Source organism: Symphalangus syndactylus, chromosome 3 (assembly GCF_028878055.3).
Source record: "Symphalangus syndactylus isolate Jambi chromosome 3, NHGRI_mSymSyn1-v2.1_pri, whole genome shotgun sequence".
Lineage (NCBI taxonomy): Eukaryota > Metazoa > Chordata > Mammalia > Primates > Hylobatidae > Symphalangus > Symphalangus syndactylus.
The window spans coordinates 102,310,538-102,338,337 of NC_072425.2; the positions used below are offsets into that span (position 1 = coordinate 102,310,538).

At 39.1% G+C, this 27,800-nt stretch overlaps 2 protein-coding genes and 1 long non-coding RNA gene across 3 annotated transcripts in view; 2 read left to right on the top strand and 1 right to left on the bottom strand.

Annotated features, from left to right (window-relative positions):
- Positions 1 to 11,053, bottom strand: part of UMAD1 (UBAP1-MVB12-associated (UMA) domain containing 1) — a 240,832-nt gene extending 229,779 nt beyond the window's left edge. Inside the window, exons 1-2 of the mRNA XM_063637086.1 lie at positions 10,992 to 11,053; positions 9,381 to 9,476 (exon numbers count right to left, since the gene is read on the bottom strand). Coding sequence (XP_063493156.1) covers positions 9,381 to 9,476 — 96 coding nt within the window. The 5' untranslated portion in view covers positions 10,992 to 11,053. The remainder of the gene's footprint in view (positions 1 to 9,380; positions 9,477 to 10,991) is intronic.
- Positions 11,054 to 11,220: 167 nt separating this feature from the next.
- On the top strand, positions 11,221 to 15,153 carry RPA3 (replication protein A3). Its single transcript, XM_055272603.2, has 4 exons — positions 11,221 to 11,492; positions 12,698 to 12,772; positions 14,124 to 14,232; positions 14,789 to 15,153. The coding sequence occupies exons 1-4, from the start codon at positions 11,394 to 11,396 to the stop codon at positions 14,869 to 14,871; spliced, it is 366 nt and encodes a 121-aa protein (XP_055128578.1). The 5' UTR covers positions 11,221 to 11,393; the 3' UTR covers positions 14,872 to 15,153.
- A 3,272-nt stretch (positions 15,154 to 18,425) lies between these two features.
- LOC134736320 (uncharacterized) lies at positions 18,426 to 27,411 on the top strand. Its single transcript, XR_010120280.1, has 3 exons — positions 18,426 to 18,984; positions 24,764 to 24,869; positions 26,191 to 27,411. It is a non-coding gene; the product is annotated as an uncharacterized lncRNA (long non-coding RNA).
- Positions 27,412 to 27,800: the final 389 nt, after the last annotated feature.

A 27,800-nucleotide genomic window follows, 5' to 3' on the forward strand; every position in this document is an offset into this window, starting at 1 on the left:
CTCTTTGGTTACAGAGGGGTTGCTCAAAGGTCATGCACCTGGCTTTCTGTACCACAAATGCTCTTTTAAGAGAGCCAGTATGGGAGTTCTGCTAGTTGCTGAGTATAACAAATCCGGGCCGGGCGCGGTGGCTCAAGCCTGTAATCCCAGCACTTTGGGAGGCCAAGGCGGGCGGATCACGAAGTCAGGAGATCGAGACCATCCTGGCTAACACGGTGAAACCCCGTCTCTACTAAAAATACAAAAAATTAGCCGGGCGAGGTGGCGGGCGCCTGTAGTTCCAGCTACGCGGGAGGCTGAGGCAGGAGAATGGCGTGAACCCCGGGGGGCGGAGCCTGCAGTGAGCCGAGATCGCGCCACTGCACTCCAGCCTGGGTGAAAGAGCGAGACTCCTTCTCGAAAAAAAAAAAAAACAAACAAAAAAAACAAATCTGACTACACATTAACCAAGATCTCAGTGAAGGTTATAATAAAGTGTTGGGGAGGGACAGCATTAAAGGTAAAGGTAAGTCACGGCCAGAACCTGGAATGTCTTTCTTATATGTCATGCCAAGGAGTTTGGACTTAACAGTGATGCTGGAGGAAATCACTGGATGGAGAGTGATCAGTCTGGTATTTTAGGTGGACCATTCTGGGTTCATGATGCAGAATGGCTGGATTAGTAAATCAAGGTGCTTTTGGTACAAGTAACATTGCCACTTTAACCAGCTTAAACTTTGTTTTACCTATTAATTGTGGTAATAAACATATTACATAAAATTTATCATTTAACAATTTTAAGTGTACAGTTTAGTGGCATTAGGTACATTCACATTGTTGTGCAGCCACCACTACCATCCTGTTACAACTGAGGATCAAGCAAATAATGAGACATGAAAGCCTACAGCAAAATCACAATTTAAAACAAAGCAGACATTACAAGAGTAAAATATTATCATTACAGTAGTTTTGGGAGAAATTAACCATCCATTTAGAATTCTATACCACAGAAAGATAATAAAACTATGCTTTGAGAACTCGAATGAAATAAACACTCAGAAAAACAAACATGAACTGATGAAGCTGTAAAAATATTAAGCAAAGAAAATGATAAATATATGGGTAATTTCAAGCAGATATAACTGCATAAAGCAATAATAATGTCTAGGCGGAGTTACAAGAATGTAAATTGTGGGATTACAAGAAATCAAAACAGAACTAAATCTCTAGACGACAGCATAAAAATTGGGAAAAGGTAAATGGAGTTACAGGTTCTGTCTTGACCCAAAGTAACTTTTGACTTTAAGATTAATATGCATGCTTCTTAATCTGTCCATGCTGCTATAACAAAATACCATAAATTAGGTAACTTATAAACAGAAATTTACTTCTCACAGTCCTGGAGGCTGGAAAGATCAAAGCTCCAGTATATTCAGTGTCTGATGAATGCCCACTTTCTGGTTCACAGACAGCCATCTTTTCACTATAATTTCACATGGTTGAAGGAGCAAGGGATCTCTCTGACTCTTTTATAAGGGCATGAATCCAATTCATGTGCCCTCTCAAAGGCCCTACCTCCTAATACTATATGCCATCACCTTAGGGGTTAGGATTTCAGCATATGAATTGGATGGGGGGGAGAGACAAACATTCGGATCACGGCAGCAGGTTAAAATTTGTAGGGTGGCCCCCCCCAAGAATACAGAATGTATAACATTCAAATTAATACGGACTGATAACATTAAAAAAGAAAAAAGTAACAAAAAAATAAATGCAAAAGAAGGCAAGAAAGGAAAAAATAACAACAAAACAGAACACACGGGAAGCAAAAAATGATGTGGAAATTAATCCTGCTATGGTTTGAATATGTTCCCCAAAGTTCATGTGTTAACTTAATTGCCGATGCAACAGTGTTGAGAGCTGGGACCTATAAAAGGTAACCAGGTTATGAGAGCTCTGACCTCATAAATGGATTAATGCCATTATTGCTAGAGTGGGTTATTGGAGGAGTAGGTTCCTGAAAAAAAGAATTAGTTTAGTCCCCTTCCCTTACATTTCTCTCATGGTCTCTTGCCTTTCTTTCTTCCTCATAACAAGCCCTTGCCAGATGTGGGCCCCTGGACCTTGGACATCCAAGCCTCTAGAACTATAAGACATCATTTTCTTTCCTTTTTTTTTCTTTTTTCTTTTTTTTTTTTTGAGACGGAGTCTTGGTCTTGTCGCACGGGCTGGAGTGCAGTGGCACAATCTTGGCTCACTGCAACCTCCACTTCCTGGGTTCAAGTGATTCTCCTGCCTCAGCCTCCTGAGTAGGTGGGATTACAGGCATCTGCCACCATGCCCGGCTAATTTTTGTACTATTAGTAGAGACAGGGTTTTGCCATGTTGGCCAGGCTGGTGTCAACTCCTGACCTCAGGTGATCCACCCACCTCGGCCTCCCAAAGTGCTGGGATTACAAGTGTGAGCCACCATGCCCGGCCTTTTTTTCTTTCTTTCTTTCTTTTTTGAGACAGGGTCTCACTCTGTCACCCAGGCTGGAACACAGTGACACGATTTTAGCTCACTGCAACCTCCACCTCCTGAACTCAAGCCATCCTCCCACCTCAGCCTCCCAAGTAGCTAGGACCACAGGCACACACGCCACCATGCCCAGCTAATTTTTGTATTTTTTGTAGAGATGGAGTTTCACCATGTTGCCCAGGCTGGTCTCGAACTCCTGAATTCAAGGGATCTACCTGTCTTGGCCTCCCAAAGTGCTGGGATTACAGGAGTGAGCCAATTCCCCTGCCAATTTTATTTTCTTCATAAATTACCCAGTCTGTGGTATTCTGTAATAGCAACACTACATAGACTAAGACAAATCATAATACATCAGTAGCCACAATCAATATAAATGGACAAAAGAGAGAAAAAACAAATCACCAGCTATATGCACTATTTACAAGACAGACACACCTAAAACATAAGAACACACAAAAAGTTAAAGCTGTCAGGCCAACACAAACACAAATAACAGAAGAGCCACACAGTATAAAGTCTAAGGTTTACTGGAGAAAACTTAAGCAGAGAAACAGCAAATCACTCATGATCTGTCAAATGCTAGTGCTCTCTTAGAAAGGAATCCATCCCCCATACATCTAGGCAGTTATGTCCTAATGGAAATCTCCTGATTTAGAAGGAAGTGACTTCTTTAAGAAGAAGGGGGCCACTGGAGCCCACTGGCTGGTATCAGCCTGTTTTTACCTTCAGCTGAGACCTGCCAGGCCAACTGTCAGCTAAGTACAAAAGAAATGAGAAAATAAGCATTCAAGCCCATGGGTCTTGTCTCCCCTAGGTGAGATATAGGATGGAAAAAGACGAAATAAATTCTAACCAAAAGACAGCTGGCACGTCTATAATACTAGCAAATAACAACAACAAAAACTTTAAAGCCAAGCCAGGCACAGTGACTCACACCTGTAATCCCAGCACTCTGAGAGGCCAAGGAGGGAGGCTTGCTTGAGCCTAGCAGTTAAGGACCAGCCTGGGCAACAAAGAAAGAACCCGTCTCTACAAAAGAAAGATTTTATTTTAAATTAGCTAGGTGTGATGGCACATGCCTGCAGTCCCAGCTACTCGGGAAGCTGAGGCGAGATCACTTGAGCTCAGGAGTTCAAGGCTGCATTGCACCACAATCACGCCACTGCACTCCAGCCTCAGCAACAGAGTAAGACCCCGTCTCTTAAAGAAATGTATATATATAGAGCAAAAGTCATCAGGGCTTCAAGGAGAAGTTTGACAATGCTACCATCTATAGGCTATGTCACATATTTATCAATAATTGAGACATTAAGCAGACAAAGAGAACAGAATTATGCGAACACTGCAATTTACACACTGGATCCAACAACTGGAAAATACATTTTTTTGCCAAGCACACATGAAAAATTGTCCATGTTCCTAATAAGCCTTAAAGCAAGCTCACATAATTTCAAAGAATTAGTCTCATATAATTTCAAAGAATTAGACAAACCATACCCTCAGATTATAATGCAATTTCACTGGGAATTATCAAAATAATTTTAATAAAACCTATACATTTTGAAACAAAAATAATGCATGGGTCAAAAAAGAAATATGCTGAAAACTAGAAAATACTTAGAACTTAATGTACATCTGCTTATAAAACTTGTGGGAAATGTCTAAAGCTCTAGTCAAAGATAACTATAACGATCTAAAAGTTTTATAGGTGAACACTACCAAACACTTGATAGATAATTTCAGTTTTATGTACAATCTTGGAGATTGAATACAAAACTAGTATAACTGATAGGGACAAGCGGCAGAAGGGTGGGGTCCCTGGCGAGGGCTCCACCCTTAAGCCTGGACCCACAGCCCTAAATGTGAACAGGTTGTTTTTGCACCCAAATGTTGCCTTTTGGCCCACTATGTCTCCCCTATTCTGTGCCCATATAAACCCCAAACCCCAGGCTCCACGAGCAGAAGAGTGGCAGAGCAGCAGAACGGTGCAGCAGAGGTGCAAGAGAGGAAGCATCTGAGTGTCAAGGGGAGTTTGGCTGGGGACGGTCAGAGAGAAGATTGGCCATGAGACAGCCGAACTCCAGGGGAAGATCATCTTCCCACTCCATCCCCTCTCCAGCTCCCCATCTGTATAAGTTCATTTTCATATTGCTGATAAAGACATACCTGAGACTGGGTAATTTATAAAGAAAAAGGGGTTTAATGGACTCACAGTTCCACGTGGCTGGGGAGGCCTCACTATCACGGCAGAAAGCAACAGGTACTTCTTACATGGTGTCAGGCAAGAGAGAATAAAAAAAAAAAAAATCAAGCAAAAGGGGTTTCCCCTTATAAAACCATCAGATCTCGTGAGACTTATTCACTACCACGAGAACAGTATGGAGGAAACTGTCCCCATGATTCAGTTATCTCTCATCAGGTCCCTCCCACAACACATGGGAATTATGGGAGCTACAATTCAAGATGAGATTTGAGTGGGGACACAGCTAAACCATATCACCATCCCACTGAGAGCCACCTCCATCACTCAATAAAATGCCCACATTCACCATCTTTCAAGTCCATGTAACCTGATTCCTCCTCGACGCTAGACAAGAATTCAGGATGCGCTGGGTGTGGGAACCCAAAAAGGCTGTCACACTGACTCCAATGAGCTATTTAACACTTAAGCCATTCCCAGACGGCAGGGCTAAAAGAGCACTGTAATGCCGCTAGACACTGCCATGGGGCTGGAGGCCAAAATCATTCACCCCAGCTCCTGCACCTGCTCACCTGCATACTCCCCCTCCCGTAAGGCAGCCGAGCAAATGAGCCACACCCTGGTTGCAAGTCCCACAAAGGGGTCCAGGGAATTCTCCTGTCTTATAACCATAATGCCAAATTTTGACAAGGGCTATACAAAAAAGGAAAATTACAGACCAATCTCACTCATGAACATGGATAAAAAAAAATCCTAAACAAAAACAACAGCAAATCAAATCCAGGAATATATAATAAAAGACAATATATCATAACCAAGCTTCCAAGATGTGAGCTTGGTTCAAACACTGAAAAATATATACTCATTTCAATCATCTCAATTAAGGCAAAAAATGCATTTGATCAAATTCCATAACCATTCAATTAAAATGCTTATCAAACTAGGAATAGAAAGAAAATTCCTTAACCTAATAAACAGAAATTCAAGTTGGGAAGGACTTCGGGGAATACTCCTTAAAGGAAGCTGAATCTCATGGAGGTATACTCTTGCCTGTCCACTTCTCTGCCACATAGAATGTGAATTTACTTGATAGCTGAAGCTCCATCACTTACCTGGCCTATGAGGTGACCATAAATATGGAACTAGACATTGAATGTAGAAGTGCAGAAAGACAGAAAGAACCTGGGACCCTGAGTCTTACTGCACTACCACACAAGTACTAAGTTGCACAGCTGTGGACTTCTTTCACATGTGAGAATAAGCGTTTGTGCATTAAAGATACTTTTGTTTATGCAGCCAAACCCCATCTTGACTTAAACACTATTTCTATTCAAAATGGTACTGAAGGCTCTATCCTAGGCAAAAGGTAAGAAAAATAAATAAAATATGTAAGAATTCTTAAGAAACAAACTATAATTATTCAAATATGAATAGAAAATTCCAAAAAAACTGATAGAAAATTCTTAAAATGGCATTTCAATACACCAAAACAATCAGTTAAAATCTTTAATTTAAAAAATGATACCATTCATAATAGCAACAAAAACAAGGTATCTAGGAATAAATCTAAGCTAAAAGTCAAAACTTTTATGTAGAAAAGTATGGGACTTTTTGGAAAGATTTTAAGAGGACCAAAATGGCTCAACGATAGTAAGAGTTGACATTCAGCTGTTACTTTTCCTGAAATACATCCAAGGATTCAATGCAATTTTGATCAAAATTCCAACACAGTTTTTCATGGAAATTCATAAGCTACATTCTATATGGAACAGCAAAGAGACAAAAATCACCAAGACATTCCTGAGAACACAGCCCCAGACATCAAAAGTTATGATAAGGCTACACTATTAGGGAACATCACGCTCCGGGGACTGTTGTGGGGTGGGGGGAGGGGGGAGGGACAGCATTAGGAGATACACCTAATGCTAAATGACGAGTTAATGGGTGCAGGAAATCAACATGGCACATGGATACATATGTAACAAACCTGCACATTGTGCACATGTACCCTAAAACCCTAAAGTATAATTAAAAAAAAAAAAAAAAAAAAAAGAAAATAGGTAGTGGTTCAGGGATAGAAAAATAGATCCATAGAATAGAATTGACTCCACACATATCTGTAAATTTAAGGTGACAAGTGAAGGTCAGTGGCAAAAAGGTGATACAGTCAAATTAAAACAAAATAAAGAGATTGGAGACCTATCTGACAACATACATGAAGAGTGAATTCTAGATGACAGACTATTAAATATGAAAGGCAAAGCTCTAAAAATTTTAGGGAAAATAGAATACCTTTAAGAGTAGGATGTATGAAAGAATTCATAAATGAGATTTTAATGGACTTTTCTCCTACACTAAACTTAAGGGGGAAAACGTTTAACTATATTAAAAGAGGTCTTTCTAATAATAAAAAAAAAAAGGACAGAATGAAGGAAATGGAAAGATAGGCCAAAAACGGACAACACTTGTACCATTACAATATCCCACTAATAAAAAGCTCTTAAAAGTCAGTAAGAAAAAGAAAAATCAAGGAAAAAAAGATAAACAAATAACCAATAAAAATCTGAAAAAGTGTTCAAACTTTTCAGTAATCAGGGAGTGCAAATTAGGGTCACGACAAAAAAACATTTCATATCCATCAAACTGGGGGAAAAAACTTCAAGAGTTGCCAAGAATATACAATAACTGTAACTCTCTAATACTCCAGGTAAGAGAGTAAACTGGTACCACCATTTGGGGAAATCATTTTTTTACTAGTGGCAGAGATCCAAGTTACCCCAAGTTACCGGTGGCCTATCCTTATGGGTCAGTAGCAACTTCAGTTCTTGCCTCCTCAGACGAAAAAATTTGACTGAGGGGCATAAAGCAGAAAAACAGACCCAGGCAAGTTCCAGAGCAGGAATGGAAGTTTACTTTAAAAGGACTTCCAGCCTCCAGAACTGTGAGAAATAAATTTCTGTTGTTTATAAGTTTAAAAAAAAAAAAAAAAAAGGCCTTAAAACAGGAAAGAAAGGAAGGTGTGCTTGTTAGAGACCCAAGCAGGAATGTTAAGGTTAAAGAGAGTAGGTCAAGTGTCCGATTTAACAGTTGATCCTTTTTTGTTTGTTTGTTTGTTTTTGAGATGGAGTCTCGCTCTGTGGCCCAGGTTGGAGTGCAGTGGCGCGATCTCGGCTCACTGCAAGCTCCGCCTCTTGGGTTTACGCCATTCTCCTGCCTCAGCTTCCCGAGTGGCTGGGACTACAGGCGCCCGCCATCACGCCTGGCTAATTTTTTGTATCTTTAGTAGAGACAGGGTTTCACCATGCTGACCAGGCTGGTCTTGAACTTCTGATCTGAGGTGATCCACTCGCTTCGGCCTCCCAAAGTGCTGGGATTACAGGCGTGAGCCACCGCGCCCAGCCCCGATCCTAGGAGTTTTATAAGCTTGTCTCTGTCCCATGATTCTTTCCTTAGGATAGGCTGCCCGCAGGCATAGAGCCCTCCTTGGCCTTGGGAAGTGTTTTTAGGGAGTTACGCGCATGCCCATCTGAGGCTTGCTTCCTTTTTCCGGTGGAGTGTACCTAGAAGAAGGTACTTTACCATTTTTGTCTCTTTTTTTTTTTTTTTTTTTGAGACGGAGTCTTGCTCTGTCGCCCAGGCTGGAGTGCAGTGGCGCGATCTCGGCTCACTGCAAGCTCCTCCTCCCGGGTTCACGCCATTCTCCTGCCTCAGCCTCTCCGAGTAGCTGGGACTACAGGCGCCCGCCACCACGCCCGGCTAATTTTTTTATACTTTTAGTAGAGACGGGGTTTCACCGTGGTCTCGATCTCCTGACCTCGTGATCCGCCCGCCTCGGCCTCCCAAAGTGCTGGGATTACAAGCGTGAGCCACCGCGCCCGGCCCATTTTTGTCTCTTAATATGCATGCCCAGGAAGCTGTTTCTCCCTCGGGTCTACATTCAATTACCATTTTGATAACAGGTGTGGACCATCAGGAAATGGCCTCTCCCTGGCGCTGTTGAATTATCATTTTTAGAGGAGCAAATTCGATAATTGCCAAACCATCCCCCAACATTTCTAGTGGGTTGGGGGAGAGCCCACTACTGTCCCGCGCTCATGCCTACCTGTAACAGAAAAAAAATATGATCTACGTACATTCGTCAACATAGATGAATCTCAAAAACAAAAGTCAGAAGATATATACGTTTCTATTTACATAAAGGTCAAAGATTGGCAATATTAAACAACATACCATTTAGCAATGCCTGCATATGTGATAAAACTGTAGAAAAGCTTAGGAAGCTTAACACAAATTTCAAGATAGTGTTTACTTATGGCTGTAGCAAGGAGGGCTTAATTGGGGAAGTGCAAACTGGTAAAATTTACTGATAACTGGTAAAGTTCCATTTCTTCAGCTGAATGACAGGCCCCATGGATTCATTTCATTTCTCTCAAAACTATGCAAATCGGCTAGCTATACTTTTCTCTGTACATCATGTATTTCATAATATTTTAAGTGACTCAAAAATACGCGAAAAGGCTGTTTTAAATTATCTTCTTGCTCATTTCCCTGTTTTTAAAGAAAGCGTTTACTTAAAAGCGGTCTTAACTGCAAGTAAACAAAGATATTAACATCTGGTACTCTCAGGACTGCTCTTTAAAAAAAAATTCACTATTACAGGGTACGTACCAAGGCTCATACCTGTAATTCCAGTACTCTGGGAGGGAGACGGGGGAGGGAGGGATCGCCTGAGCCCAGGAGTTTGAGATAAGCCTGGTCAACATGGCGAGGCCCCATCTGTACAAAAAAAAAAAAAGATCCTTTATTAGCTGGGTGTGGTGGTATGTGCTTATAGTCCCAGCTACTTGGCAGGCTGAGGTGAGAGGATCGCTTAAGCCTAGGAGTTAAAGGCTGCAGTGCGCTATGAGCATACCACTGCACTCCAGTCTGAGTGACAGAGCGAGATCTTGCCTCAAAAAAAAAAATGCTATTAAAGACATTGATGTGTGTACTCTCCCCTATATAATGCACATCAACTTGCTTTGCAAAACAATGCTAAAGTACAAAAGACTTAAAGCTTTAATATAAAATAGACTTTACTGACTTGCACCAATACAACCACAACTTTTTTATACACCACTGACGCACATCATTAAACACATTTCTGTTTAATGAAATCCTTTAAACTACTGTTAGTGGGTAAAACTAAGACAAACCTATTAAGTGCTAAGTAAACACTAAGGGAGACTATCATTTAATTATCGTACATGAGATTCAAATCTTAAATTGCCACTTGAAGTCTCAAATCGGATCTTTTTTGCCTAAGGGAATTCGAACGATGACAATTCTGTAGCTTTGGGCAAATTCACAGACTCAGTTTCCACAACGTTATAATACCCAATTAAAACTTCTGTCCAACTTCCACATTACCGTTTGAAGGTATTTTTATGTGCACTCATTCTAGAATATTCCTGGCAAGGCCGCCGGCTTCGGGTCACAAGATGAGCCAGGGACAGATTGGAGACTACCCCCAAATCTCCCAGGAATCGGTTATCTTCCAGACCTCCAGATCGCCCTCCGGAGTCTCGCAGTGTGGAGGGCAACGACAGAAAGACTGCTGAGAGGGTTTAAACTGTTGAGTCAAACATACGGCCAAAAGTTAGAGTCAACTGGGACCTTGCAAATCATTCCGCCTAACCCTTGGTTTTGCGGACGGGGAAAATACGCCTCAGAAGGGGGAACCCTAGCTCGGGGAACCCTAGCTCGGGGTCTAACAACGATTTAAGCTTGTCTCCTCTAGTACTGGCCAGTGGTCCTTCCCCGTTACCCATCCTTAAGTGCTTCTATTGGCTGCCAAGACGGAGGGGTTAGCGGGGTGAAAGAACCGGCGCCTCCGCAGTGTGGCCAGGTTGGGCTAAAAAACGTCTTAGAAGTAATCGGATCAATCTCTCTTCTTACAGGTGGAGAAACTGGAGAAAGTAGAGTGACGCAGCTAACGGAGTAAATCGACCCTCAGCCAACAAATGGCAAAAGCCTGAAGAAAGTGAGCAAGATCACTGATGACCCCGCTCCCCATCTCCAAGGGGGCGGGTATCACAACCCTACTCCACACCACGTATCATTCAGCAAAACTCCCGCGCCTCCCACGCAGAACCGGGGAGAGGGAAGGCAGGGCAACAGTAACAGCTGGTACGCAGCACCCACAGCACCGCGGCAGCAGCTAGTGCCGACTCCCGCCTAGCTCTTTTGACTCTGTTCGCGGGAAGAATGGGGAAACAGTAAGGTTGCGGCGCCTCCCGCGAGAAGAGGTACCTGAGGATGGCGCCGCAGTCCCCCGCCGCACCGGCACCGGAGCTCCACACCCCACTTCCGGGGTCAAGTCACCGCCGGGAATCCTATGATCGCAGAAGGGTAGTCTCAGGTTCCGCCCCCATCCAAGCCCCGCCTCCACTGCCTCTCGCCCAGTATCTGGCAACTTCCGGGACGCCGCGCGTCACTAAGCAGCCAATCTGCACTTCCGGACTCATCCCGCCCCTTCTCCACCCCTTTCAGAGACGCGCGATTGCGATTTAGGTTTCCGCGCATTTAATTGGAGAAGCTGGAGCGCTAGTCTTCGCTGATTGGTGCCGTGAAATCTGCCCCATAGACACCCGCGGGGCGCACAGTTTCAGTCGTCCGTGGGTTTCCCGCCAGCCGCAGTCTTGGACCGTAATTATGGTGGACGTGATGGAGTTTCCCAGGTCGCGCATCAACGCCGGCATGCTAGCTCAGTTCATCGACAAGCCTGTCTGCTTCGTAGGGAGACTGGAAAAGGTGTGCGGGTTCGCAGTCATGGGCTCCCAAGTCCGTAGCTGAAGGGAGGGACCCCGTGACCGCCTGGGTGGCGGATTCTGAGTGGATAACGGGGGATGAAAAAGGACGGAAAGCCTCCGATCACTGCTCTCCCGACTCCTTTATTTTGCACAAGGAGACTTTTTGGAAATTCTTTAGCCGTTACAGCCCCATTTTGGCGCTGTTTTATGGCACGGAAACAAGGTGTTTTCAAATGTTGAGTTCTAAAGTCCAGTGCCCGTCGCCTCCGTTCTAGCCGTGCTTACGTAAGGGAAATTATAAACATCACTCCCACATCTACCTTCAGATTTCTTAGTTTACTCAGACGTGACGGACACAGACAAAACTAATCTGCTGGTTTCCTTCTCTTCTAAAATTACTTATTTTTGCAAACCTCATTTCCTCGTTGTAATCGCTTTTCTGTAAAACATGCCTTGATTGTCCGCTTTGGGTCCCGTAGTAACGAGTTATCTAACCCCAGTATTAAAGTGAAGTTCCCTCATTCTACAGGTGAGAAACAGGCCCAAAGTCTTGGAATCAGTGACCTGAAAAGCTGAGGAAAAGAAAACTATTATATAAAGACTTATTTAGTAGCTCATTTCATCCACACATCCTCTTCCTTAAATGAGTGTTGCTCTGACTTCCCAAGTAGGGAAACTGAGTAGGAGTGGTAGGTGGTTGACTAAAATGCTCAGAAACTCAGCAAGTGGCAAAGCTGGCATTCAAACGCGATCTGAGAGCGCTCTTTACAGCTGCTTCCCAGGAGTAGGACCCAGATATTCTAGCAAGCAGTTCTCCTTTTACTTCATCATGCCTGATTTTTAAAACATACCCTCCGTGGGATATGTACTGTCTAAATCATGAGTGCCAGCAGATTTCACTTTTAGATAGGGTGGGCTTCCTTTAATTTGTTATTAGAATAGGGTTGCCATATTTAGCAAATACAGAAACTACTTACACTACAAAAAAAATTCTTGTTTATCTGAAATTCAGAATAAACTGTGTGTCCCATGAACAGATTTGATAACATGAGATTATAATTTGAACCAATAAGTTGAATAAACTGAATGAATAAACTGTTCAAAAAACAGTTGATTTGTGCTCAACTAAGGATCAATGTACTCATCTTTTGTCAAACTTTTTTGTTGTTGTTTTAGTGAGATTTTAATCATATGTTTCGTTTTTAGATTCATCCCACTGGAAAAATGTTTATTCTTTCAGATGGAGAAGGAAAAAGTGGAACCATCGAGTTGATGGAACCCGTATGTTTAAGTATTAATAAGTCTCATATATATTATAGTTAATTCTTCATCTGGATTTGGTTTGTTGCCGATGTTTCTAATTTTTGGGATGGATTTTAAAAAGATGAGCTGGTAGAACGTCCCTGGCTCTAAAATTTAATTCTTGTACTATTCTCTCGTTATATTTCCTTTTACATTTTTAACCAATTATTTTTTGGGCTTCATGATTTTTGAACATATCCCATAAATGTTGGATAACAATTCTCATTCCTTATGAAAGACCATAAAATCACATAAGAAAAATTTAAATTGCCTTTTTCTTCCTCAAGAGTTTTTTTGTTTCGTTTTTGTTTTTTGTTTTGAGGCAGGGTCTCACTCTGTTGCCCCAGATGGAATGCAGTGGCACCATCGTGGCACACTGCAGCCTTAGCCTCCTGAGATCAAGTTGCTCCCATCTCAGCCTCCCCAGTAACTGGGACTACAGGCATGCTCAACCATGCCTGGCTAATTTTTGTTTTGTTTGGTTTTGTTTTTTGTAGAGATGGCGTCTCCTTATGTTCCTCAGGCTGGTCTTGAACTCTTGGTCTCAAGCAATCCTCCTGCCTCGACCAGCCCCTCAAGAGTTTTCAATTTTATTTTATTGTCTATTTTCGTTCATATATTTCCAGTTTTTACTTATGTTTGCATTTTATGTTTAACGTACTTAAAACTTTTTTTGGTATTTTATGAAGACAAATCCATATGCTGTTTGGTTAATGTATGCAGAACACATTGTGAAATACAGATTATAGAAGATTCCTCTCATAGGAAATTACTGCTTATAGAAATGATGGACATTTTCAATAGTGATTTTGTCTTTAACTTGACTTGTAGCTTTGGACTTGAAGCTACTACTAAAGGTAACAGGAATTTTAACATGCTGACAGTTAAGTACTCAAACATTTGTTAACAAGTTACTTTGGGAGGCCGAGGCGGGCGGATCACGAGGTCAGGAGATCAAGACCACGGTGAAACCCCATCTCTACTAAAAATACAAAAAATTAGCCGGGCGTGGTGGCGGGCGCCTGTAGTCCCAGCTACTCGGAGAGGCTGAGGCAGGAGAATGGCATGAACCTGGGAGGCGGAGTTTGCAGTGAGCCGAGATTGTGCCACTGCACTCCAGCCTGGGTGACAGAGCAAGACTCCGTCTCAAGAAAAAAAAAAAAAAAAAAAAAAAAAAAAAACAAGTTACATTTTAACTTTTATACTGGTAATTTTTAAAATTACTTTGTTACTTGAAGTGAAAGATTAGTAACCTGTATAACAGTTTTCCAAATTAATTGTCAACTGAAAATGTGATAACACCAAATTGACATCTTGTTCTGTGTCTTAGCTTGATGAAGAAATCTCTGGAATTGTGGAAGTGGTTGGAAGAGTAACCGCCAAGGCCACTATCTTGTGTGCCTCTTATGTCCAGTTTAAAGAAGATAACCATCCTTTTGGTAAATAAAGCATTCTAGTATTGACTGGTTTTATGTAATTAACAGAAAAACAGTTTTATTTTTAGTTTGATATATATTGGTCTAGAGTTTTAGTACTGCCACATTTTCAATTTCTATAGAATTTTGTGATCCTAAAGGAAAATGGGGGTACATTTTGTTTTGGCCTGCTTCTAAGTAGTGCTTATATATGTAAGAAACTCAGTAAAGATTAATTAATATTTGTTGAAAGATAATTTTTTAAATATAACAAAAATAGTATTAGTTTTTTTGTTGTAATATATGAATTGAAGGAACTGAATAATGCATAATACCCAAAACACTACCAGGCGGAAACTGCCTGTGTAATGAACATCAAAATGGATGGTAGTCCCATGTCTTTTTTTTTTTTTTTTTTGGCGCCACAGTTAAATATAAGAATCCATAATCCATATCTCCATTTTTAGAAATTCACTTCCAAAAGGGTGAGAAAAAGGAAATAGGTAAAAATATCTTAGATAATAATTGTTGTTACACCTTTCCATTGTAGATTAAATGTTTGCTTAAATGTTTCTTTCAGATCTTGGACTTTACAATGAAGCTGTGAAAATTATCCATGAGTTCCCTCAGTTTTATCCTTTAGGGATTGTGCAACATGATTGATCTTGATGGATTTTCATACGATTGTAAATGAGCTATATTAAAGACTATTAAAGGAAGCCCCTCTTGTTTGAGGGAGAGATTTCTGTGCTTTCTCATATTTAATTTGCTGTTTTTAAGGTATTCCAACCTAGAGTTTTTGATGGAACTGATATATTGACAGTTCTCACCTAAGTCCTTTTATAAAGAATTGCTACTCCAATATATGGTCAGATTAGATGGAAGAATAAAGCAGTTGTCTGATTTAGGTTTCTATTTTATTAATAAAAACTAAAATGGTACATACGATTGGTCATTTCATTTTCATTCTTTTAGGCATGTATTCAAGCACAAACCTGAAATTTCGTAGCTGTAAGGTCAAGATTTAGACCTACCAAATAAAACCTTGCGCCAGCTGTGTTAAGGATTTGCTCACCTTTTCCCAAACTATACCTTGATAATTATTCCCTTGATACTCTACTTACAAAATGAATTAGATGGCATTAAAAAGGCAAACAGAGACTGTTAAACATTTTATGTTTAACGTTTACTCCTTATGTTCACTGAATCCATAGGATTCAGTGATGATGCTAAGAGTTAAACAGAATGACAACCAAGAAAGAGATCAGTGGGTTAGAAGGCAATACATTTGCTTTGGTACAAATTAAAGTATTTGATAGGTCCTTTAGTAAAGATGTCCAGAAGGTATTTGGAAATGTAGGACCGGACAGATTCGAGATAAAATTTGCTTAATATATTTAAAGTAGAAAAAGTTTAAGAGGTAAATCCTCCCTTATCTGCAATCTCAAAATTGAAAATGGTTTGAAAAGCAAAAGCATTTTCTAAGACAAAACTCATTTAGCCGCAACACCTGGTAAGAATTGTAGTGAGGCCGAGGCAGGCGGATGACCTGAGGTCAGGAGTTCGAGACCAGCCTGGCCAATATAGTGAAATCCCATCTCTACCAAAAATACAAAAATTAGCCGGGCATGGTGGGCACCTGTAGTCCCAGCTACTCAGGAGGCTGAGGCAGGAGAATTGCTTGGACCCCGGAGACGGAGAGTGCAGTGAGCCGAGATTGTGCCACTGTACTCCAGCCTGGGTGACAGTGAGATCCTGTCTCAAAAAAAAAATAAAAAATAAAAAAAAAAATACAGTGAGGGTTATAGTCTATATATACTACTATAGTAGTCATAGTCCCTATCAGTTTTTGTAAACATTCATATATTTCATTGCAGAAATATTAATATATTTGATTAAAGAGTGCTGCCCCTCTCTGTGTAAAGTGTTACAAAATATATGGTTGTTACAACCTATGACTTTGCTAAAATTCAAAAATTCAGAATTTTGAAGCATATGTGGCTTCAAAAGTTTCGAATAAGGGATTGTGCTTCTAAATCAGGGCACAGAGTGCAGAATTGAGAACATCATAAAATAAACGACAGAACCTTGGTGCACCTGCACCATTTATGGGGCAGAACTGAGAGTAAATGGGATGAGGAAAAGGATCATTGAGTTGAGAGAGGAATCACAACAGTGCCTGACAACCATTAAGTATTCAGTAAATATTTGTTGACTGAAAGAATACAGTTGAAAGGCAAGGAAGAGAGACTTTCAGCTGGTGTGGTGGTTCACGCCTGTAATCCCAGCACTTTGAAAGGCCGAGGCAGTTGGATCACTTGAGTCCAGGAGTTTGAGATCAGCCTGGGCAACATGGAGAAACCCTGCCTCTACTAAAAATGCAAAAAATTAGCAGGCCATGGTGGTGCACACCTATTATCCCAGCTACTCGGGAGGCTGAGGCATGAGAATTGATTGAACTCGGGAGACAGAGGCTGCAGTGAGCCGAGATTGTGCCACTGCACACCAGCCTGGGCAACAGAGCAAAACTCTGTCTCAAAAAAAAAAAAAATAAAAAAAGTTTCAAGGATTAGTGAACAATGTGTTTTGAAAGCTCAAAAACAATTGAAAAATGAGGATTAAGAATAAAAAACTGACATTAATTCATAATATACAGCACACATTTCTAAAAAGGATTAAACTATAAAAATAAAAAGGGAAACATTGAAAAAAGGAAATGGTAACTACAAAAACACCCAAACTAATATAGAAGATATAATTAGGCATTGAATTTAGCCCCAAGTCTTCCTGGGAAGCTAAGAAAGGAAAAGAACAATAGGTTATAGAGTTTTAATATCATTAAATTCACTAGGACAATCAAACTTTTTACTAACATTGAATTTTTGAAGAAAAGCACAATCTAATGTAGGGAATGAATGATGAACTACAATATGGTTGTCTTTAGCTGTAATTTTACAGATGTTCTTCCAGTGTTCACTTTTATTTTCATCTGAAAGTGACAAAATTGAACACAACTCCGAAAGCACCTCTTCATAAGGTGAGTTAAGTGCTCTGAATGATCACCTAGTATTACTAAGTTTATAGAATTTTGAGGTTGTCTTTTGTTTTTCTAGAGTGAGGTTGTCTTTTTAAGGTATTTATTTAATATGCATTGTATTATTTAACAAGCACTTTGAGTAAAAATCCTGGGCTAACTACTGGAGATACAAATAAAGGTCTAAAACCTGCCCTATGAAATCTCAGTCAACAGCTGTCTAGTATAATCTCTAGAAATGTCTCCACTCTTACTAGCTATTTAATATTTAACTAGTCCAAGGTTTCAAAGAAATCCACCAGCATTACAACAAGCAAATTCTGTAGGTTCTATTTAGTGAAACTCCAATTTGGTTTCTTATTTAATTTGCATAGAATTTGATTCTGATAGGTTGCTAAAAAAAATTAATAATTCTGGAACCACAGGTTATCTTTCCTAAGAAGATGATGTTAAATCTAGAATACCAACAAAGCATGTGTTTTAAGTTACTTTCTAATAGTGATGTTGGTTTGAGGTAAGCCACTTATGTTCTTTATGACCCCATTTGACCTACAGCATAACGTTTTGAGATGGCTAATGAAGGCCAGAAGTGTAGGCCATAAACAATTTATAGTGTAATACATTCATATTGATTGCAAGGATAAGACTGTAGTTTGCATGCTATTGTTTCCTTACATATTACAGAATGTAAATTTTAGACAAATATGGTGGCTTTTGCATATTAAAAAATTCAGTTTCAACATGACTGTTTCTTTGGTGGGCAGATAAAGAACAACAGTGAGGTATTCAAGATGCAAAATTCAGAAAACTTCCAGTTATCAAAAAATAGGGCTGTAAGTTGAAAGAAAGGAAAATATATGAGCAGAGTGACAGTTTTGGGCAATGCCATAAATGACACTATGACTTAATTAGCCCTCTTTTCTAAGCAACTATTCATTTTTCACAGGAGTTTGAAATATTACCCAGGAAAACAAGCCAATGATTTTGGCTGTGAGAATCTCATACCATAAAATGTTAAGGTAATATAGTTTGTTTAATAATGGGCTTAAATGAATGGTTTTGTTAAAAGATCTTAGTATCTTTTCATCTGAATCTTGAAAGATAATTAGCAGGGAGAAATCTTCTGTTGGTAATTACTAATTAAAAACTAGATAATTTAGCATAATTTTTACCTTGGCTACTAAATTAGGAAATATTTATTATTTAGATGGTAACATTTATTTTCATTAATTTAATTCTGCTTAACACAACATGATCATTTAAAGTTAAGTTGTGTCAAGTAAATTTATCATAACCTTACAGAAAATCAGAAACAGTGCTACATTTCACTCAAATGTTTTAATATTTTTATTTAGCATTTCAGAGCTTTAAATGTTATGAAAATATGGGAACTGATGAGAGAATACACTTTTCTTTTTAAGAGATGCATCTATTCTTTTAAGTGATCAGGGTCCCATTTAGTCAATTATTTTTTCCATATGGCTCAGAAATGTATGTCTTTGTTGGTCATGTATTTGATTGACCTTTTATGAAAGGCAGACAGTTGACCAGGGGTTGCCTCATTTTAGAATCTCCTCAGAAATGACTAAATGTTTTCCAGATGAACATACTGTGGACCAAGTGGGGAGCTAGGAATTAGAAATCATTGCCTCTAAGCCAGGGGAATTTGTGGACTATTTCTGTTGGGACTCAGTGACCTAAAGGAATTGACCCACTGAGCAATTTCCTTCACTCTCCACAGTGTAAGTAAGTCATGAAAACAACTCAAGGTAAGACATATATATTTATGGCTGCACACAGTGGCTGACGCCTGTAATCCCAGCACTTTGGGAGGCCACAGCGGGTGGATCACCTGGGGTCAGGAGTTCGAGACCAAGCTGGCTAACAGGGTGAAACCTCGTCTCTACTAAAAATACAAAAATTAGCTAGGCATGGTGGCACGCACCTGTAATCCCAGCTACTGGGGAGGCTGAGGCAGGAGAATCGCTTGAACCCAGGAGGTGGAGGTTGCAGTGAGCTGGGATCGCGCCACTGCACTCCAGCCTGGGTGACAGCGTGAGACTCTGACTCAAAAAAAAAAAATATATATATATGTATATATGTATATATATACATATATATATACATATATATATATATGTATATATATATATATATATATACATATATATATGTATGTATATATACATATATGTACCACTTGTTTCCATAGCAGAATTTAAGGCAGCTGCAAAGGCTTCTATCTTCTTTACCAAATGTAAGCTTTAGTTACCAGTGGAGGTATAAGGGGGCAATCAATTTATTACTGTGTTATTTGTCACCAGACCACTCATCTGCCAAAATTGACACTAATATCCCACTTTATCCCTTTTTAAGGAAAATAAAAATAACATTTCAATAGGAATAAAATATGTTCTATGTTGCTTTTCCTCTTTAATCTTCTGTCTCATAACCTAAACCTATTTAACATAATTTTTTTTTTTTGAGATGGAGTCTCACTCTGTCACCCAGGCTGGAGTGCAGTGGCACAATCTTGACTCACTGCAACCTCCACCTCCTGGGTTCAAGCGATTCTCCTGCCTCAGCCTCCCGAATAGCTGGGAATACAGGCATGTGCCACCACACTCGGCTAATATTTTGTATTTTTAGTAGAGACGGGGTTTCACCATATTGGCCAGGCTGGTGTCAAACTTCTGACCTTATGATCCACCCGCCTCGGCCTCCCAAAGTGCTGGGATTACAGATGTGAGCCACTGCGCCTGGCCCAACATACAAATTTAAGAATACATTTTAAGCAGTACAGGGAAAATAAATGATGAGTATATACAAACTCTAAAACTCTACCTAAGATAATTTATTTTTCAAAAAAATAATGCTTCACTGTATAATCTGTTATTCAGAGTTGAATGGTTGGTACTTTTTAAAAGGAAAAATAGGCCCCCGCAAAAGGGCCAAAATACATTTGTAAGGTTCACCTAAAATAATTGGAAAATATACCAGTTATGTACACATTTATGTTTTCTTAATCAAAAGAGTAGAAAGAAGTATAAGACACCAAATGCTTCTAGGTATGACTCCCTAAACAATCTGGAACACAACATTTAGCTTCCATAATTTTAAAACACAGGAACTAGAGATAAATTGTCTGATAGATTGTCTTATTGGAAATTAGGTTAGGGGATTGCAGGGATTTGGAGAAAGAAACTAATGCATAATGACACCCATTTGCAACCAAAGAACACTTCAAGGGATTTATCTAAAATACATTTCAGAAATGGATGATTTGGGTTGATGCATTTGAACCTTTAAAATTTTTATGAGTTAAAATCATTAAGTCAGTGACATTTAGAAACACTGCTGCTGCCTTCTGTGTTCTCAACAGATTCTAAATTCAGCTACATGTATCTTGTGATTACAAGATATGCTTACAAATAGCAATAATTGTTCCAAAACAAATTACAGAGTGGCACAGGAAAACATTCCCCCTCCAACAGAGAGGGGTAGTGGATTACCTCACTCATATAGCCTGAAGGTTATATAATGAAGATTGCAGACTTTAAAATGAAAAAGAAATGTATGCCAAAATAGAAAAATGATTTCATGAAAAATAAAGATAGATTCTTTTGTTTAGAGGAAAACACCTAAAGAATCGATGAGAAAATTCAGGCACAAATATTTAAGTGTTTATGGCTCTGTAAACTGTTTCTAAAAAGCTTATTTATTCATGTCCATAACTATTCATAGGATACAGTCATGCAAATAACAGCTTTATTCATATAGGGCTTGAAAATATTACAATTATATTGCACAACAAATGTACATTTGTACATATACATAATATATTACATTTTTACATTGTATGCATATAATTGTATTATAACGATGTTACATTTATATATAATACATTACAACTTAGAAATGAGTAATTTCTACTTAGTTAGATTCAGAATCCAGACAAAAGTATTACTCTTAATTTTAACCCATACATTTTAGTAAGAAGTGGACAGAGCATTAGCATGACATATTTGAATTACTTCAGTATACATTTTTATATAAGTAACCTCCAGGAAGTTGCCACACACATAGCACTTATTGCAATAGAGATTTGAAGAAGTAGGCCAAGGGACCATTTTATTTTTGTTTGTGGCAGTTCATTCCTTTAACTCAGTTTTTCTCCATCTTTTTAAACCCTTCACTGATAAATATTAAAAATCTCATGATTGAAGCTTCCCAGCTCAGCATTCAGTAACACCCTCCTCCCAGAACCCAGAAACCTAATAAAAAATTACTGACAGTGAGAAGACTGAATGTACCTTATGATAATTTCTTGGTGGTCTACCTGTTCAATATACTACAAACTCCATGAGGATAGGGAGGGGAAACTGGAAGATAATGGATGGGGATGGAAAAAAAAAAAAATTTTCACTTTTCTTTATACTTCTTGACTTTTGAGCCATGTTGTGGTGGTTAATTTTATGTGTCAACCTGGCTGGGCTAATGGATGCCCAGATAGTTGGTAAGACATTATTTCTGGATGTGTCTGTGAGGGTGTTTCCAGAAGAGATTCACATTTGAATCAGTAGACTGAGTAAAGATGATCCAGCCTCACCTATGTGAGTGGACATCATCCAGTCTATTGAGTGCCAGGATAAAATGGAAAGGTGGACGAAGAATGAATTTTTCTGTTCTTGAGCCTGAACATCCATCTTCTCCTGCTTTTGGACATCAAAGCTTTTGGTTCTTGGGCCTTTGGACTCCAGGACTTGCACCCCCCAACACACACACACACACACACACACACACACGTTCTCATGCCTTCAGCTGAGAGATACATCATTGGCTCCCCTGGTTCTCAGGACCTCAGAATTGGACTGAATTGCACCACTGGCTGTCCTGGTTCTTCAGCTTGCAGATGGCGCATCCTGGGACTTCTCAGCCTCCATAATCATGAAGTCAGTTCCCATAATAAATCCCTGTGTGTGTGTGTGTGTGTGTGTGTGTATCCTACTCATTCTGCTTCTCTGGAGAACCTGATACACATGTGAATACATTTCCTATTCGAAAATTAAACTAAAAAGTCTTCATGATAAAGAGTTGTTCCTGAATAGTTAGCCCTCAGGTAAACCAGGTTCATTTTTCAGTAGGATTCATTGTAACTGAATTGGCCAAGTCCAGTCACTTTGGTCTGTTAGTATATGAAGGTATCCTGAAAACAGGGAATCAGACATTTTGTTATTCTTGAAAATATGATTCTTTCTATAGTAGAAATGACTGAGAAACAAGATGAATACCAAGGACACACAGTTACTGACAAGAAGATTATAAAGCATAATATGCTAAGCAATGTTATAACAAAAATTATCTCTGAAACAAGACCATCAGGGACCTTTGCAGTACTATTAGTCCTCCTCACCCTAATTGCTGTCAAGGTATGGAGAATCTGGTTAAACGTTGAAAGCGAAATGATTATCATAAAAGAAACAAGGCACTGGGTGCAGTGGCATGCACCTGTACTCCCAGCTGCTAAGGAGGCTGAGACAGGAGCCCAGGAGTTCAAAGTTGTAGTGCACTAGGATCACACCTGTGAATAGCCACTGCACTCCAGCCTGGGCAATATAGCAAGACCCTGTCAAGGAAGGAAGAAAGGAAAGGAGGAAGGGAGGAAGGGAGGAGAGGGAGGAAAGAAACAATGACAGTGAAAAAATTGACCCAAGCTAACCTTCTAATTATAGCAGAAAAGGTGTAGAAAGAGGGAATTACATATAATTCAGGGCTTTTCTATATAGGTATTTTTTTTTCCTCAAAGTAAACACCATTAAAATTGAGCATGGAAATGAAACAAGCAGTGCATTGTAAATAAATACAAACATTGAATAGTCATATAAAATCTATGTTTAACCTCATTCAGAATTGAATATATGTAAATTAAAATATTTGCAATATTTTCATCTACTACATGGCTATAAGTAGAAATTTTTAAATGCTAAGTGTTGAAGGTGTTGGGAAAACAGGCACTTTCCTATGCTGTTTAGTTTATAGGGAGATAATTAGTTCAACTTTTGGAGGGCTATTTGTCAATATCTATCAGAATGTAAAATACACATAACTTTTGGCTCATAATTCCACCTAATTTACCTGAGAGATTAACTCACTCACAAGTACCCAAAGATTTATACTCAGAGATGCTTACTGCAGTATCATTTGTAAAAATGAATGGAAATACCCTACATTTCTATCAATGGGAGATATAGACATCTAATCACACACCATTCAGTCGGTTTTTTAAAATTAGATATATGTAGGCTAATAAGGGAAACTCTTCAAAATACATATTTTAGATAGGAAAAAAGCCATTAGAGGAGAGTTTATGCAGTATGATCTTATCCAGGCAAAGAGAGAGAGGCAAAGATGAACACAGAGAAACACAGCCAGAGGTGGTTTACGTATAGAACATTTCCTTACATGTGTACAGAGTTTAAAGCAGCTTTCCCTAGAAAGTGAGAGTTGGAGTTTAGGGAGGTGACACATAGAGCAGGAAGATAATGGGGCAAACTGCTAAGAAGAAATTTACTTCCACTTTATGTAATTTTTTTTTCTTGTGATAAGCCTGCATTTTTTCCCAATTTTTTACTGTGGCAAAATACATATAATATAAAATTTACCACCTTAACCATTTTTAAGCATACAGTTCAAAGATATTAAATACATTCACAATTATGTGTAACTATCACCACCATCCATCTCCAAAACTCATTTCATTGTGTAAAACTGAAACTCAGTATCCATTAAACAGTAACTCCCCATTCCCTCCCCTTTAGTCTCTGGTTACCACCTTTCTATTTTCTCTTTCTATGATTTTGACCAGTCTAAGTACCTTATACAGGGGGAATCATAAAGTATTTGTCTTTTTTGGTTAGATTATTTTGATTAGCATAATATCCTCAAAATTTATTCATGTTTCAGCGTATCAGAATTTCCTTTTTTTTTTTTTTGTCAGGGTCTTAATCTGTCACTCAGGCTGGACTGCAGTAGTGTGATCATAGCTCACTGCAGCTTTCACCTCTCAGGTTCAAGCAATCCTCCCACCTCAGCCTCCTGAGTAGCTAAGACTACAGGCATGTGCCACCATGTCTGGCACATTTTTGTATTTTGTGTAGACATGGAATCTCACTATGTTACCTAGGCTCTTCTTGAACTCCAGGCCTCAAGCAATCCTCCTACCTCAGCCACCCAAAGTGTTGGGATTTCAGGCGTGAGCCACCATATCCAGCTCCTTTCTTTATAAGGCTGAATAATATTGCTTTGAATATGTATACCACATTTTCCTTATTCATCTGTCCAGGACACTTGAGTTGCTTTCACATTTTAACTGTTGGGAATAATGCTGCTATAAATATTGGTACACAAATAACTCTGAGACCATTTCAAAAAATTGCTTTCAATTATTTTAAGTATATACCCAGAAGTGCAACTGCTGGATCATATGGTAATTCTTTTTTCTTTTCTTTTTTTTTGAGACAGGGTCTCACTCTGTCACCCAGGCTGGAGTGCATTGGCACAAGCATGGCTTGTTGAAGCCTTGAACTCCTGGGCTCAAGTGATCCTTCTGCTTCAGCCAAGACTACAGGTATGCTCCACCATGCCCAACTAATTTTTGAAATTTGTTTTTGTAGAGTTGGGACCTCGCTGTGTTGCCCAGGTCTTGAACTCCTAGGCTCAAGCAATCCTCCCACCATGGCCTCCCCAAGTGCTGGGATTACAGGTGTGAGCCACCACACCTGGCTGGTAATTTTATTTTTATTGAAGAAACACCATACTGTTTCCCACAGTGACTTTACCATGAGCCTGTATCATTTTTATAATAAAAAGTTAGCTTTAAAATTATTGGAAGTTCATATAATATACATCATACTAACAGAAGAATTCATCTGGTCCAGTTCATTGTCTATGAAATATAAGAGTACTAGACTTCAGTCAAGAGACTTGAGATCTAATTTCAGCTTTACCATCCGGTTCGAATACCTCTCCAATTGTCCAAATTGGTAGTTAGGCTGAAAATGACAAACAGGTGAACACTGGCCAGTTGGTAGTTGGTGCCTAGAATACTACGCTGAAAAAAGATCTGAGGGAAAATGGGAGCTTGATGAGCCACTTGTGCCAAAAGTAAAGAAGTGTGTGGTCATTCACCACCAGGTCAAGCCCAACTTGGCCTAACCTGTCCATCTCATGGTGTCTGAAACGAGTTGCTGTATTTCTCACTGGAGAATTTTAACATATAGAGGAAGTTTGCTATTGGCTCACATGTAGAAATCTTGTTACTATGTGGTTTTCTTATCACCCAGTGCTTCTTACCATGACCATTTTCTTCCCATTTTTCAAAATACAAATAAGTCTCAGCTATCTACATTAATCAATGTTAGGTAAAAATGTCCTCTACTTAGCAGTCCTCAAAGCAGCCTTTGTTAGCTTCTTCTTAAAATCCCACAAAGACAGAAAGAAATGAAAAGTCACAATACCACTACCAACAGATTGTGGAAAGAATGTTAATCAAGTATAGGACAGAGCAGCTGGATTGAGGACCTGTGATAGCTCCATTTCATTGTATAATCAGTGCATCTCAGCTCTGAAGAAAATGCACATGCACTTCAATTGGGTGACCAATATAATGTAGTAAAGGTAGTATCTTAATTCAGAGGCAGATAAAACCAACTGTTTATATTTGAATTTGAAATTCAACAGGGGAAGGGAGAGGAAACAATGAGGAAATAGGAGAAAGCCATGCTGGAAGATGAATTTAGATGAGGAGGGAGTTTAAGCTCAGTAATATTGAGAACTTGAGGAACTTGGTCCCAGGAGCAGAAAGAGATGCTAAAATACCGATTCCAAGTACCATTCATTTTCCTTGATGTATCATTTTACCAAAACTACAATCTGTCACTTTTTTGTAGGACTATGGAGACCCACATTATCTGCCATCTGTTTTAGAAATGCAGCCCACATCATCCCGACATCTAAATGATGATGTTCTTATCACTTTGTTCTCACATCTGCCTGCTGAAATATAAGAAAAGCTTTATTTTGCTGTATCTCAGTATCATTTGTAAATCTCCTTCCTCAAACTTCCCCCTTTCTGGATAAATTCCGACCTTTCAAAAATGCCTAACTCTATTCTTTTACTTTTTGTCTGAAGGAAATAATTTGGCAACTTCATTGGTCACCATTGAATGCAAATTGTAGCATTTCATAAATTTGCATTTCAAGGAACATGACAGTGATTAATAAAAAGTTTGGAAATCTTAGAGGGTTGTTCTTGAAACAAGAACAATCCTTCCATGCTTCCTTCCTCAATCTAAGGTTTTGTGATGCTCTCTGATGAGCAAAAAATCACCTTACCACGTCTGACAGAGTGACTCAGAAGGGATTACTTTTTGTTATTTTTAATGCCATAACTTAATTCTTTTATTTAAATGCTAATTGATTATCCTAGCACAATCCTCTAGTGGCAGAATCAATTTCAGTAATGATGTTAATGGCTGCAATATGATCAACTGAAACCTCCACCACTTGGTACAAAAGGAGTGGAAATGATAGGCAGCTCATTAATCATTTATTCCAGAGATGAATGTGTTCAGTTGCTGATAGGGTGCTGTAGGTGAATGCTGCCAAAATGAGAAATGTCAATTGTCAGGCCTCATGCATAATAACTGTGGAGCTATTTTTAAGCCTCTTTGAAGATTAAAGTTATGCCCTTTTTCCCTACAGTTCCGTCACATATGCTTGGCAAATTTTGGTCTCTGAGAATTCATTTTCACTATGCGCAGATGTCTCTGCTTGAGAAAAAATATACAGCTCAAAATCTAGCATATTTGAAAAGTTATCTAGAATCTGCAGAGGTCCACACACTGGAAGAGGACTCTAAATGAATACACAAGAAGTAAAAGATGCAAACCTGGAGATATACTGAGTAACTAACTGTTTTGGCCAATTTTTCCCATGAGATATGTTTTATCAGGATGATACACGTTTTTAATTTCCCAGGTCCCCATAGGGAACATACATTTTCTGTATTCATATAACATTTTCTGAAGACAGAAGTAACAAAATTCAATAAAATATATTTTAAAACAATGAAATGTTTCTAAAAGAGTGGTTGTTCCCAGATGACCTTGAAAATCTGTCCCCAGCTTACTTGTCTCTAAATTGTGTCTGGTTCTTCCAGTAGAAAAAGAGAAAAATGTACCCTGTCTGGAGTATTCTCTTTTGGAAGCCAACAGTATCTTAAAATTCATTGAAAGAGTTACACTCAATTTTCCAAAAAGCATTTAATGTATTTCAGAAAGCTGTCTATGTTCAAAAATGCTAATCTGTACTAAGAGTGACAAGTGACCATACATTCCATTTTTGAAGAATGGAAGAAAAAGATCAGAAGATTTAAAATGATAAAACATATTACTTTTTAAAGAAGTATTACTTTATCAAGAGATACTTCTCCCACATTTGTCACATTGCTGAATATGTTTGCTTTATAAATTACACATCTTCATCTATTTTGGGAACA

Bases quoted from the DNA above. Each gene is read 5' to 3' on its own strand.
- RPA3 (XM_055272603.2), top strand. From the start codon at position 11,394: ATGGTGGACGTGATGGAGTTTCCCAGGTCGCGCATCAACGCCGGCATG. The intron at 12,773-14,123 runs GTATGTTTAAGT...TCTGTGTCTTAG, and splicing joins CCATCGAGTTGATGGAACCC to CTTGATGAAGAAATCTCTGG. The intron at 14,233-14,788 runs GTAAATAAAGCA...TGTTTCTTTCAG, and splicing joins AGAAGATAACCATCCTTTTG to ATCTTGGACTTTACAATGAA.